Source organism: Meriones unguiculatus, chromosome 18 (assembly GCF_030254825.1).
Source record: "Meriones unguiculatus strain TT.TT164.6M chromosome 18, Bangor_MerUng_6.1, whole genome shotgun sequence".
In the NCBI taxonomy this organism is placed as follows: domain Eukaryota; kingdom Metazoa; phylum Chordata; class Mammalia; order Rodentia; family Muridae; genus Meriones; species Meriones unguiculatus.
Window position 1 is genome coordinate 20,626,997 of NC_083365.1, and position 13,886 is coordinate 20,640,882.

The 13,886-nt window shown below is 45.1% G+C and overlaps 2 protein-coding genes across 5 annotated transcripts in view; one reads left to right on the plus strand and one right to left on the minus strand.

The window, feature by feature from the left end:
• Tubgcp4 (tubulin gamma complex component 4) overlaps positions 1-1,022 on the minus strand; it is a 29,813-nt gene extending 28,791 nt beyond the window's left edge. For all 4 annotated transcript variants that reach the window (XR_009587530.1, XR_009587532.1, XR_009587531.1 and 1 more), the window contains exon 1: positions 761-1,022. Coding sequence is in view for 1 of the 4 variants with exons in the window: in XM_021649862.2 (XP_021505537.1) it covers positions 761-838 (78 nt within the window). In the remaining 3 variants the exon portion in view is untranslated. The remainder of the gene's footprint in view (positions 1-760) is intronic.
• Positions 1,023-1,076: 54 nt separating this feature from the next.
• Positions 1,077-13,771, plus strand: Zscan29 (zinc finger and SCAN domain containing 29). The gene is given in 11 exon segments (XM_060372170.1): positions 1,077-2,445; positions 2,845-2,915; positions 2,917-3,046; positions 3,464-3,467; positions 4,155-4,178; positions 5,004-5,009; positions 5,194-5,837; positions 7,404-7,760; positions 7,763-7,855; positions 10,575-10,734; positions 10,736-13,771. Coding segments are annotated over 11 exon segments (2,529 nt in total). The 5' UTR covers positions 1,077-2,117; the 3' UTR covers positions 11,448-13,771.
• Positions 13,772-13,886: the final 115 nt, after the last annotated feature.

Below are 13,886 nucleotides of genomic sequence, written 5' to 3' on the forward strand. Positions count from 1 at the left end.
GGCTTGCTCCACCTGTGTGGAACAGCCTGCTTTCTTAAAGCTCCCAAGACCACTTGCCAAGGGACCCCCCCAGGCCCCAGCGCACTGGGCCCTTCTACAGCAATCACCAGGCAAGAAAATGCAGCACAGACTTGCCCACTGGCCAGCCTGACAGGGAGGGACATTTTCTCAATTCCGTTTCCCTCTAATTTGTGTCAAGTTGACAGAGGGGGCGGGGAAAGAGAGAGAGCGAGTGAGGATGAGAGCCCGAGAGAAACAGAACTGATGAGTACATTCCTCATAGGATTAGAGAAAAGTTCTTCACCTGCTACATAAATTTCCGAAGGATAGAAAAATCTGCTTCACTCCCACTTCAACTAAATCTGAAACGCCATACGCGTACAAATTCATTTTTCCATCTCACCCAATTAACCGAGTGAGTGTTCACAGTGTCTTGAGCTCTTTGTATTGCCACTACTTTCAAAACTCAAACAATGCAAGCGTGACTATACAAGAGCACCACACTCTCTTTCTAATAATAAACTATCTTCTAACCACAGATACACATTTAGGGATTCACGCTTTAACAGTAAATTTATAGGCAGAAAAAACAAAACAAAACAAAAGGACAGTTCTACCCACACCTAGCGGTTCGCTAGCAGGAGTCTCGGGACCGCAGGGCCGGGTTCCCCGCCACACACAAGAACGGAGCCAAGCCGGGCTGGCCTTGGGTTTTCCACGGCTCGCGGGCGCAGCGCCCCGGGTCCGACCCGCTCCGTACCTGCAGGCCGCTCCGCTTGTTCCAGGTGAAAATGGACCCTGGGTACCCACTCAGGGCCAAGAGCAGCTCGTGGATCATGTCTGCGGCGGCCCGGAAGTCCCTGGAGCTGCTTCTCTTTCAGCGCCCCCGCGGGCGCCCACTCACACGCGGCCGAATCGCTCGCCCCCCGCCCGCGCGAATCACCGCGCCAGGCACTTCCACAGCCCCGCGCTCCGCGTCCCGGAAGTGCGCGCCCGCCGCTCGCGCCCGCCGCGGAGCCGCCGCGCATGCGCCCCGGGCGCCGGAGCGACCTGCCCGGACTTCCGGCTTGAGGACCAGACTCGGGCCGGTAGCTGGAGAGTGTGTCTAGCCGGCCGGAGGCGGCGAGGCTCCCCCAGGGAAAGGGAGGCGAGGGCGCCGGCACGCTGGATGCGAGCGGCGCGGCCAGGGCTGGGCTGGAGGGAATCCTCGGGACGCCTAGGCAGGGTGTAGCGTTCCGATCGGCTGCACGACGTCTCCCAGAGCGACCCGGCCGAAGGGGCGAAAACAGAGAGGCCGGAACTTGGCAGCCTTCGCTGCTGAGTAGCGCTCGAAGCCCATGAACCCGCAGCTCTGGCCAGCACCGGCCTCGTTCTCAGGGGACCCGCCGCTGCCGCCCCTCGGGCTCCCGCGCTTCACCAACTCCTGTAACTCTTCCCCAAGTCCACCTCAGTTTAGAAGCCCAAGTCAGCTTCCCCGATGCGCGCGAACGTTCCCATTTGTCGCTCCCGAACTCTGGCTGAGTTACTTCGTCTGGGAGGAGCAAACAGCACTTGACTATGGCTCGGGTTGGAAATTCGTAGTTTGGTGTTCAAGGGGCGGGGCGGACCCCAGGGTTTCCGGAAGGACAGCCGAGGTTTGGGGGGAGATTAGCCGCGGCCAGCTGGACCGAGGCTTTTTGTTGTCGCCTCCGCCGGTCCCCGGGTTCCCGTGCTGTTCGAATTCACTATACAGCTTTGATCTGGGGCGCTGAACACCATCAGATTTAGTTGAAGTGGGAGTGAAGCAGATAGATTTTTCTATTCTCGGCAACTTCATAGGGATGCTCTAGACGTCACCTAGAAACGCAGCCTTTGAAAGGTCGTTTTCTCCTTGTTCATTGATTTGCTGTCCCTAAATGGTACTACCTGAGAAGGCCACTTGGAGCATACGGAAGGTCAGGCCGGCTCTGGCAAGATTTTAAACATGGAAAGCTATTCCTCTGATAGTGCCATCTCTCTCTATTCTAGCAGAGAGAGAGACTCACCTGCAGGTGTTTCTCCAATAGCATGGGAAGGTAGTATATTAAGTCCCGGATCCTAGGCCCTAAGAGGAGAGCGACTGCTTTCTGCTGTCAAGGATGGCCAAACCCACTCTGAGAGAACACAGCACTAACTCCGAAAGCTTACGGCAGCGCTTCAGAAGATTCCATTACCGGGAGGTGTCTGGGCCCCGCGAGGCTTTCAGCCAACTATGGGAACTCTGCTGTCGGTGGCTGAGGCTGGAGGTTCGGACCAAGGAGCAGATTGTAGAGCTGTTGGTGCTAGAGCAGTTCCTGACCGTGCTACCTGGGGAGATCCAGAACTGGGTACAGAAGCGCTGTCCAGAAAATGGAGAGGAGGCGGTGACCCTGGTGGAAGGCCTAGAAAGAGAGCCAGGAAGACCTGAACATTCGGTGAGAAGGAGGGGCGAGTCAGAAGTGTGCAGCTGGGGAGAGGCAAGGACAGCGTTTCAGATTACTCAGGCAGAAAGAACTTCGGTGATTTTTATACTTACGGTGTGGAAGCCGGCTTGTCTGAAGATGTCATTTGGGTATACCTTTGCCCACTCTGTTACAGTAACTCTTTCCCTTCAGTTTCTTCAATGGAAAAGTTTTCTCCAGCTGGCATTTGGGGTTCTAGTTGATCTTTCTCTAGTCCCAGCCACTCTAAGCTAATGATAATAGAATAAGCACTTGTTGTCTTAACCTTCCCACTCCTGCACTCTGGCCTTGCCTCAGAGCATGGTCCCTTCGGGGATATTAAATAATCTCCCCTGGGAATGCCCCTTGTTATGACTTTGACAATTAATGGGGGGTTATTTCTAAGTCACAGTCTCTGTGAAGGGGCAGGAAATGCACTCGAAGAAGATAACGCCCCTGAAATCACCACAGGAGTTATTTAAGTGTTCTGCAGGAGTCAGTGGAACCCCAGCCCAGGGGTGTATCCAAGACAGAGAGGGCAAGAAGCCCAGCCCTGGGACTACAGGAGCAGATGACCCAAAAAGAGCTCAAACCCTTTCAAAGGAGCGGTGAGGAGTAGATTCGTGTGGGAAGAGAGAGCTGTTCTAAGTTGGGGATAGGGCTGGGAGCAGTGAGTGGGAAAGGGGTTTCAGAAATAGTGGAACCTGTCAAATGTGAGGTGGCTGGGACCCTCTGAAGACAGGTAGTTTAACCCTCAGGTACAGTAAGTATTCTTCTATTTCTTCCTTTGGTAAGTCTGCCTAGTTCTTATAACAATTATAATAATTTTATTTCTTGGTGATACTTATTTTCTATATATATTATTTTCTATACTGAAAATACCTTTCTTCTAGTTGTTTTTCTATTCCCTCTATTATTTCCATTCTTTAGGCCTAAGGCCTTACTATTCTCCACATTGGAACTTTGAAGTTCTCTAAATACCTTAATTGTGGAGAATGATATTATACCTGTATTATTCCTGTGAGGTCTGTTATGTAATGACAGTAGGAATTTTACTTCAGAATTTTGCAATGTCCTGCAGATAGCCCAGCATATGACCAAATGATAATCTTTGTTCACTTGGTAACCCCAGGACTCTTAGATTTCATCAATGCCTTTGGACCCAGTCACTTCTACTTTATTTTGTAGAACTTGTTTTTCTTCTTTGTGCTCTGTTGAACTACATTTTGTGTTTATTATTTAAAGCTTGTTGAGGTTGTCTGGAATTCTGATCTTATCCTATATAACCAGTGATAGCACTCTTGGTGAGTTTGATAATGGTCTTTAGTCATCCATCAGAAATGCCTCAACCTCAGGATACGGACGTGCAGAATTAATTAGGTTTTAAACACCTGCCATGTGCTATAGGGTACGTACACCTCAGTAAGAAAGGGTGCCTGTCAGCCAACAAGCTGACTCCGCTGATAATGGTACTTGCACAAGCCCAGTGACCTGACTAGAAGCAGGTCCATGATGCTGTACTCGACCTCCACATGCACACACAATGAAAGTTTTGCTCAAGTAACTGCTAGCAAAGAGCTTACAATATAACTTAAGAACACAAGTGAGTTGTGACTACGTGCTGAACTCAACTATCAGAAGAAAAAGTGTAAAGGACTTGCTCAGTGTGGCCATGATAAGGGGCTGTAGGGAACACCTCCTGAGGGCATTGGCAAGGGACTTCCCAAATGCTGGGCTGGTGTAGACAGAAGCAATGAAGGCACAGAGGTGAATAAAAGTGTTCAGTATTCTTGAGAAAACAGGAATGGACAGGACGTGCTAGACACCAAGGTTAAAGTTCGGCAGGATAGCATGTGAGCCAAGGAGCTAGTAGGACACTGACTGCTGTGTTGCCAGTTATGGGAGCATTAAGGGTCTGGACTTGGCTGGAGAGAACATGCTGAGGAAAACCATTAGAATTTGGTGACTAACTGTGAATCAAGTTGAAGACAGGTCCATCCTCCCCCCCCCCCGTCCCCTACCCCCACCCCAAACTCTTGAAATCAGTGAGAGTGGCTAATTGAGAAGTGCTACCATCTGCAGACAAGTGGTGTGGAGGCCGGGGAGAAAACTGGAAATACCTGCGCCACACACACTGGAACATTTTCTCTTGTTCTGCTCTAGAACAGAAATCCAATTCTTTCTCATCCTTTGAGGTTTCCTGTATTTTTTCTGTTCTTCAACCCATTGAACTTTCCAAGAATATTTCCTTTATAATCTTTTTTTGTTTGTTTCTTTGAGACAGGGTTTCTCTGTAGCCCTGGATGTCCTGGAACCTTCTTTGTAGGTCAGGCTGGCCTCAAACTTAGATCTGCCTGCCTCTGCCTCCCAAGTGCTGGGGTTAAAGGCGTGTGCCACCACTGCACGGCTCCTTTATAATCTTTTAGATAGAGGGTGTGAATGTAGCTCAGTTTGTAGAATGCAGTGTGCACAAGGCCTCATTTGATCCCCAGCACCCTATAAAAATCAGCTAGGTGTTACACACTTGTAATCTTAGCACTTAGGTGGAGGTAGGAAAATCAGAAGTTCAAGGTCATTCTCCATTACCTAGCCTCATTCAGGCTAGTCTGGGCTATATGAGGTCCTATCTCAAATAAAGAAGATGAAAGAGGCAAGGCTGATTTGAAAAGTTTTTTGTTTTTGTTTTTATGATCAGTCCAAACTGTGATTCTTTGGTTTGCTTCCCTGAAAACAGGATTTCTGTTTCCTAAACCAGGTTGGATCAAGGAGAGCCTTGGATCCCAGATCTGCTCAGCATCAAGGAAAAGGATGTCCCAAAAGGCAGCAGCACAGGAGACAGACCATTACCATTCAGGAGAGAGAGAAACAGCTGGATGGAACAGGATCACTGGGTCTTTGATGATGAGAAGGTGGTGGGTGTGCACTGGGGCTATGAAGAAACTAGAACACTCCTCGCAATTCTCAGTCAAACTGAATTTTATGAAGCTCTCCAAAACTGCCACAGGAACAGCCAAGTGTATGGGGCTGTAGCTGAGAGGCTTCGTGCCTATGGTTTCCTCCAGACCCTGGAACAGTGCCGGACCAAGTTCAAAGGCCTTCAGAAGAGCTACAGGAAGGTCAAGAGTGGTCATCCACCTGATACCTGCCCCTTTTTTGAAGAGATGGAAGCCCTGTTGACTGCCCAGATCATTGCATTGCCCATTAATGGCCTGGAAGAGGCAGCGTCCCATTCTGGCCAGGCTGGCAGTGATACTGAGACTAAGGAGCCAGGACAGAGCACCTGTCAGCATAAGGCTGGAGATGAGGCTATGGCTGAAAGGTCTGACAGTGATGACCTGGAGGCAACCCCCCTGGACCCTGACAGCCCACCTGTACCTGTGCTGTTCTGAAGCCCACGTGGTAAGCAGCTTTTCTTGGGCTTCTGGGATTAAGTTTGAGGACCAATGAAACTAGTTATAGAGCCAGCTTTAAGCAGGTTCACTGAAAAAGAAAAAAGGAACCTTCTTTTTTCCCCATTTTGACAGTGAATTTTTAAGAATGTGGATAAGTCATGGCTAAAGCAAAATACTTTTCATTATTTTTGTTCTTATCATCTTTTCCTGCCTTTCCACGTTTCCTCGGGTCTTTTGGTTCTTCTCTGTTCTCCTTACTCCCAGTGACTGGAAAATAATGCAGAGTGTCCTCAGGTGGGAGGAGGGCTGTTTGAACCTTCCCCCCTGTTCCCAGGGTACCTTCAGGCAGCAGAGTGGATAACCATCCTCTGTCCCTTTCCTAAAAGCACTGACGTGAGCCCTGCGGTGTGGCATGTAAGATTCCTCAGGCCTTTGCTCTTCCTGGAGTTGCTTAATGGGTACAGTAACAGATGAAGACAGGCCATGGTGGGGATTTGGTAGCAGTGTGATTCTGAAAGGGGCAGTTCCTTAGAATTTTAAGTTATTTTTTAAATTATTTAAAATTTTATGAATTCATTTAAAAGCATAAAAACTAAAAACAAAACAATAACAAAACCCTACCAAAACTAACCAGAACCAGTTTGAATATTGACTCTGACGCCATGGAGCTTCCCATTGGATTTTGCACTTTCCCTTTCAAATATTAAATCAGTCTATAGGAAGAAAACAGGCATAGAGAAAACTTATTGGGAGAAGTTAGGGATGACACTCACAGCAGTTGTGGGTCTTTTTTTCCTCACCAGTGACTTTCCCAGTTGGGATCAGATTCAAGAAAAGTTAGTAAATGGGAAGAGAAATACACTGTATGCATGTACTTAGTCATTTTTCTTGTCACTGTGACAAAAAGCCTGACAAAGGCAGCTTAAGGAAGGAAGGGTGTTTTTGTTGTTTGCTTCTTGGCTCACAGTTTGAGGGTGCCGTCATGTTGGGAACGACTTGTGGGAGCCGCTGTCAAGGTGGCAGCATGAGTAGGAAGTAGCTAGTGACCCTGCATCTGTGGTCAGGCAGCAGAGCGATGCATGCTGGTGCTCAGCTTGCTCTCTTGTACCTTTTAACTCAGTCTGGGACCCTAGCCCCTGAGATGGTGTCACCCACATTCAGGCTGGGTCTTCTCTTAGTTAAACCTTTCTGGAAACGCCCAGAGTATGTCTACTCAAGTTGACAATGAAGATTAACCTGATATCATAACCTGTTCCAGTGAGCATGTATGTGGCTTCTTTTCAGTAGCTAAACAGTACTAGTGGAGGTCTCTGAAATTCCTGAAGGATTCAGAAACAATCTATAATGCATGTATAGGTCTGGGGAACATGACCCTTTTAAAGCTAGGAACCTGAGCTTAGGAGACCTCCCCCCATCTCTCCTTATAAACTGAACCCCAGGCCTCGGGCATGCTTAAGGTACACTCTGAGCTGGTGTCTCCAGTTTAAGTGGTTTTCCTTGAAGAAGGCAGACTGAAAAGTTAAGGCTCAAAAACTCTGGGTTAGGTGATGCTGAAATCTTTCTTTTGGTGCAGGTGTACACTGGGGCTATGAAGAAACCAAGACTTACCTTGCAATTCTGAGTGAGACTCAGTTCTACGAAGCCCTCCAGAACTGTCACCACAACAGCCAGTTATACGGAGCAGTTGCTGAGGAATTATGGGAATATGGCTTCCTTAGGACCCCAGAGCAATGCCAAACCAAATTTAAAAGCCTACAAGCCGGCTATCGGAAAGTCAAAAATGGCCACGCACCAGAAACCTGCCCCTTCTTTGAAGAAATGGAAGCTTTGCTGAGCGCCCGAGTTGCTCCCCCACCCAGTGATGACCAGGAGGAGGAAACAGCTTCTTGCTGCCTCCAGCGAGCCCGTGAGACTGAAGCTGAGAAGCAAGCTGGGACACAGAAGATTCAAGTGATGAAGATGATCCTGAGATACCTCCAGGAGCTGTTATAACCCGTGCCCCAGTCTTATTCCAGAGCCCCATTGGTAAGGCTCTTTATTTCTACTTTTTTAAATAATTTATTTAATTTTATTTTATGTGCATTAGTATGAATGTGTCTGATCCCTTGGAAATGGACAGCTATGAGCTGCCATATGGGTGCTGGGAATTGAACCCAGGGCCTTTGGAAAAGCAGGCAGTGCTCTTAACCACTGAGCCATCTCTAGCCCCTATTTCTACTTTTTGAGACAGCTTCTTGTGAGATTGGCCTTCAACTCACTGCATTATAACTGTTCGGACTTTATATGTCTGCCTCCATTCTGAATATTGACACAAAGACTTGGCCTTTGGCTTAGGCTTGCTCCCCAACTAGCTCTTTACTTAAATGGACCCATTTCTATTAATCTATATTTTGCCATGTGGTTCTTTACCTCCCCTCAGTTTCCTCCTTGTCTCATAGCAGAATCCTTTTCCCTTTCTTCCCAGAGTTCCTGTCTCTGCAGAAGTCCTGTGTATTCTGTCCTGCCTTTGCTATAGGCTGTTCAGCTCTTCATTGAACCAATCAGAAAGTGATGGATAACAATGTTTTCAAAACATTGAGACAGGTGATACTTAACACCACCAAAGTCCATTCTGTACTCCGCTCTCTGCTGGTACAGAAATCAGCATTTAAATATACAAGGACAACTTTTACACAGTGAACAAAGACACCACGCCAAAAATGCATAGCCAAGCACGGCCTTAAACTCCTCATCCTTCTGCCTCTACTTCCTAAGTGGTGGTATTACAGTTGTGTGCCTCCAGGCCCACCTAAGGTTCTTTCAGTTCTTATGATATAAATAGCATAAGGGAGGCTATAGGATTTAAGGGAAAACCATGAGATTGAGAATGGGGACCTAACCAGCTTCCCTCAGTTCTTATCTTTCTTCCCCAATGTTTCCTATCAAAACAGCTCAGTGAGAAGATGCAAATTATTAATGTGGCTTCCTTCCTCACACTGCAGCATCGCTTGAGAAGGTTGCAAACTTTGTAGACTTGCTATCACTTTCGTGTGCTGCTAGCTGATTTAACGCAAGTTACTTACCTCTTAAATCTGTTATGCATTAAGACCTTTGGCTGGGGGTGTAGTTTAGTGGTGGAGTGTTTGCTTGTTCAGCATGCCCCAGCCCCTGGCTTAGTAATCATTCACACTGCAAATAAAGCAAACACTACATTACAAGGTCGATGTAACTGAGGTACTGGTAAAGCACCCATTATGGTGCTAGGCACATACAAGGTATTCAATAAATAATAGTCATCACTGACATGAGTCTTACCGATCAGCATTCTGATATTGCATTCCATATTAATATTTCACTAAAATGTTGACTTCTGGGTTTGGGAAATATTAAATAACCCTCTGAGTTGCACAATTCCCATATTAAAGATTCCAAGATCTCAGTCAATCCGGCAAATCTCTATTTTATGGACCAAGTGTTAAACTTTGAGGCTGATGCTCAGTATTTTGCTCAGATTTAGTCCAGGGAGTTCAGGATCCAAAGTTAACCTGAAACATGTCAATGAGTGCAAATCCTCATTTGCTTTTTAGAATGTGAAAAAGTTGCCTTGTTATGCTAAATTACAGCATTTTTGCAACATTTAGGTTTTAGAGAATTTCTAGGGGAGCTTTTCTCTTTTGAGGTCCTTTGTTCTTTAAAAGATGCTAAGCATTTTTTCTTCTGTTTTTCCCCTCCCCAACGTATATTGGAATGTGAGGGGGAGGGGATTTACAAAAACTATTTCTGGATGTAGAAATTTCCCAGGAAGTGTTCCTGGATGTTTCTTTTTAATCCCTTTCATCACTGGCAATGGATGAGACCACGGTATGACTGAGGGGTGACAGATGACAGTGGAAAGTGTCTTTCTGTAAACACAGAAATCATCTGGTAACTTCTTGCTGCTCTGAGTTTCTCTGCAGATTCTGGCTATTCAAGGGTTGAAAGACTAACTGGCTCCTATGTAGATGAAAGGCTTGATAGGGAAGAAAAACATTGGAACTTTGCTATTTGTAATGTAAATAGCAATTTGGGGACAAGAGCTTTCCTGTTTTATTTTATTATTATTTGAGACATAGTGTCACTATGTAGCCCAGGCTGGCCTGGACCTTGCTTTGTAGACCCGGTTGGCTTCAAATTCATAGAGATCCATCTGCCTGCCTCTTCCTCCCAAGTGCTAGGATTAAAGTGTGCACCACCAGACCCAGTTTAAGAATTTTTCAAATACCTTAAAATATTACATCTGTCCATGTGTGGGCTATGCGCATGTGCGAACAGGTGTCTAAGGAAACCAGAGGCATCCAGTTTCCTGGAGCTAGAGTAACAGGTGGCTGTAAGCCACCTGATATTGATGCTGGAAACTGAACTCATGTCCTCTGAGCCATCTCTCTAGCACCTCCCATGTTTTCTACATTTATTTATTTATGGGGCACATATGCATGGCACATTTTTGGAGGTCAGAGGACAATTCATGGAATTGGTTCTCTAATTCCACTGTGGATTTTCTAGGAATTGAACTCAAGTCATCGGACTGAGCAGCCAGCACCTTTCCATGCTAAGCCATTTTACACCCCCCACCCCCCACCCCCCGTACACCTCAGGAATTCAGATGGGAAACTCACTGACCATTTATTCCTAACATCTAATGTAATGCTTGTTTCTCCCAGGTTTGCTTTGTTGTTGTACAAATAATTACGAAAATGAATGACTTCAAATTGTGTTCTTGTATTAGGTTGTGAGGTTGGATTTGATAATGAAGAGAATCCAAAACAAGATATTTCTGAGGAAGTGAGGCTGCACAGGACATTACTTGCAAGGTCTGAAAGGAAAATTCTCCGTCATGTTAATCAAGGTAAAGCTAGTAAGAACGAATGTTCATCAGAAAGCCAGTGGGAAAACACAAATAGAGAAAAAAAGAAAACTGGCATTCGCAGAGAAGAGTGTAGGTAAGGTCCTGACTTATCAGAGACCAGGCTTGGGAGATAGACCCTATAAATATCCCAGATAGGGCAAAAACTTTGGCTCGAAGTCCCATCCCATGAATCAGGCATCCCATCAGGTAGAGAATCCTTACAAATGTACTGACTGTGGGAAAAGTTTCAGTCGTGGAGTGCATGCCTCGTCAGACACCGAACGAAGAATCCACACTGGAGAAAAACCTTATAAGTGTCTTGACTATGGGAAAGGTTTCCGTGACAGTTCCAATTTCATTACCCACCGGAGAATCCACACAGGAGAAAAACCTTATCAGTGTGGTGAATGTGGAAAACGCTTCAATCAGAGCTCAAGCCTTATAATTCACCAAAGAACCCACACAGGAGAAAAACCGTATCACTGTGAAGAATGTGGAAAAAGTTTCAATAACAGTTCTCATTTCAATGCACATAGGAGGATACACACAGGAGAGAGACCCCACGTGTGTCCTGACTGTGGTAAGAGTTTTAGTGAGAGTTCTGACTTACGTGCACATCACAGAACCCACACAGGAGAGAAACCTTACAGGTGCTGTGACTGTGGCAAGTGCTTCAGTAAGAGCTCTGCCCTTAATAAACACCAAGAGATCCATATACAAGAAAAGCAGCTGGCACAGTCAGTGTTTGAGTAAGCTCCCGAGGAAGGGCCTCAGTAAATGTACTGTTAAAACAGTCCTCTCCTGTTTTGTGCCCAGCCAGCTTAGGGAGCACTCCTCTATTTTTGCCATTGTTTATTTCTTATGCTTCCAGATCTAGATGAGGCAAATGTCAGTTTGAAGATAAAAAGTAGATTTTGGTCTGAACTGGGGGCAGTACCTCTTCCCCCTCAGTGCCCGTGTTGTCCCTTAAAGATGACATGGTAGTATAGACCTCCTGTATCTCCTTCACTCAGCGCACATCATCCTGTGCGTCCTGTCATTCAATGCACTTCAACAGGAAAACCGATCTCAGCAGCTTTTCAAAAAGTTGTGAGACTTTGCTCATTAATTGGGCCACCTTGCTCACTTAAACCTGTGTATACTCGTCTTTAAGGAGTTTAAAGTCCATCGTGGTTCTATCTGGGGCTGGGGAGGTAGCTCAGTGGTAGAGCACTTGCCTAGTATGCACAAGGCCCTGGGTTCACACCACACACACACAAAAACAGAGCAAGAGCGTGAGAATGGGGTGGTGGTGCAGATAGTTAGGGAAACAATGTAAGCCTCTATAAACACTGAAATAGTTTCTTTCGGATTCTACAGGATTATAATAGAATATATGTCATTTACAGCATTTTGTTTGATTTTTCTCTTTTTTTCCCCCCTCCTTTCCTTCTCCCCTTCATCAAAATTTCATCTGTCCCTTGTAGACTAGAAGCCAGAAGAGCAAACTAGGGAAGTGATAGGAAAAGCAGTTAAAGCCGCCAACAAGTTACCTATTTTTCCTACACTCCACACACCTAGTATCATGTTATATAGCCTGTGGGTGCTCCATACTAATTGTAAGGACACACACATACACACAAACACACACACGGTAAAAGTATCTATTTAAACACAAGTAATTACAGGTTTTCACAATAAAATGGTATTGAATTAATTCCCATATATTTAGAGATGTATGATAAGCCCTGTACAGTACAAGGGAAAGACCCTACCCTTGTCCTTATACTGGGAAACAGAAAGTACATGGACAGATGGGCACAGATATATGTCGCAACATTTATTATTTTTTAAAGACAGGGTCTCACTATGTAGCCCTGGTTGACCTGGAACTCACTATGGAGATTACACTGGACTTGAACTCACAGAGATCCAACTGCTTTAGTCTTCAAAGTGCTAGGGTTAAAGGTGCATCGCCATGACAGGCTAAACTGTTTTAAAAGAAATTTCGTAAGCTTAGTAGCATTACTACACAAGACATAAGTTTCAACCTAACTTGCTCTGAAAAAAATCTGGAAAGCATTTATTCAGGAAACAGTAAGCATTCAAAGGAAGGAAAGTAACTAGGTAAATTAGAGTGGGACAGATTTTTCCAAACTAGTTGTAAAATTGGTGCTAGGAGAATAAGGAAATGGGAAAACAGCAAAGCAAAGGACAGAAGATATTAAGTTCACTAAAGCTCGAAGGAGGAAAAAAATAATGAATGCATGATATAATAGCTGTACAACAGGCTGAGAATCAACTTAGCAGAGACAGCGAATGTTAGAGGGAGACGCTGAGTTGTACTGTGCCATGCTTACTGATGACAGGAAAAAACAGGTTTTAAGAGATTAGCTCATTTGGGAGATAAACATCAGAAATTACTATCTATTGAAGATACTTTGATGAGGTCAGAGAAAAGGTGAACATGACCAGATGGCCAAGACCTGGAATAACTAATTCTTACATTTATTAAAATATCCATGGCTAGATTAAGATCTGAGATAGTAGTGAGAATATAGACTATTCTAAAATTTATTAGGATGAGAAATTAATTAGGGTTCTGCTATTAAGGAATTCTAAACAAAGAACTAACAGCAATTAAGGGAAAATGGTATCTCAGTTATGCTGCCCATGAAGCAAGAAGGTGCAAGAAACCTGACGCAGGGCCTCAGGATCTGAGATAGCTTTGCAAGTGAGTTACGATGTCAAGGAAAATGGGATTATTATCTTTAGTATTAATCTGTTTATGTATAGCACTGTGAAAAAAGCTTTAGGGTATTAGCAGACAGATGGTTTCAAATGTCTTGTGTGTATGTTAAACTGCTTTTATGTCTCTTCCTGTAAAGCGGAATCATGTTTATATCTATCTAGTCTCTCAGGGATATCATGTTAATAAAGGCTATGTCCATAAAGTGCTCTGTTTTTCTTCTGGTATTTCAGTGCAGATTTTATATATGCAAATTATATAAAATTATTAGCTTGGTTAAAGTTCTTATGATCAAACAGTGGATGGCAGGAAAATAAATTCTCTGATTTTTTTCTTCTTGTTATTATAAGTGTCCTGTGTAGATCTTTACATTGTGGGCACAGGAGCAAATTAAAATCAAAGCTAACCGGGCAAGGTTTTAAATTATACAGAACCAACCCCGTAACTTAGACATGAGAAGAGTA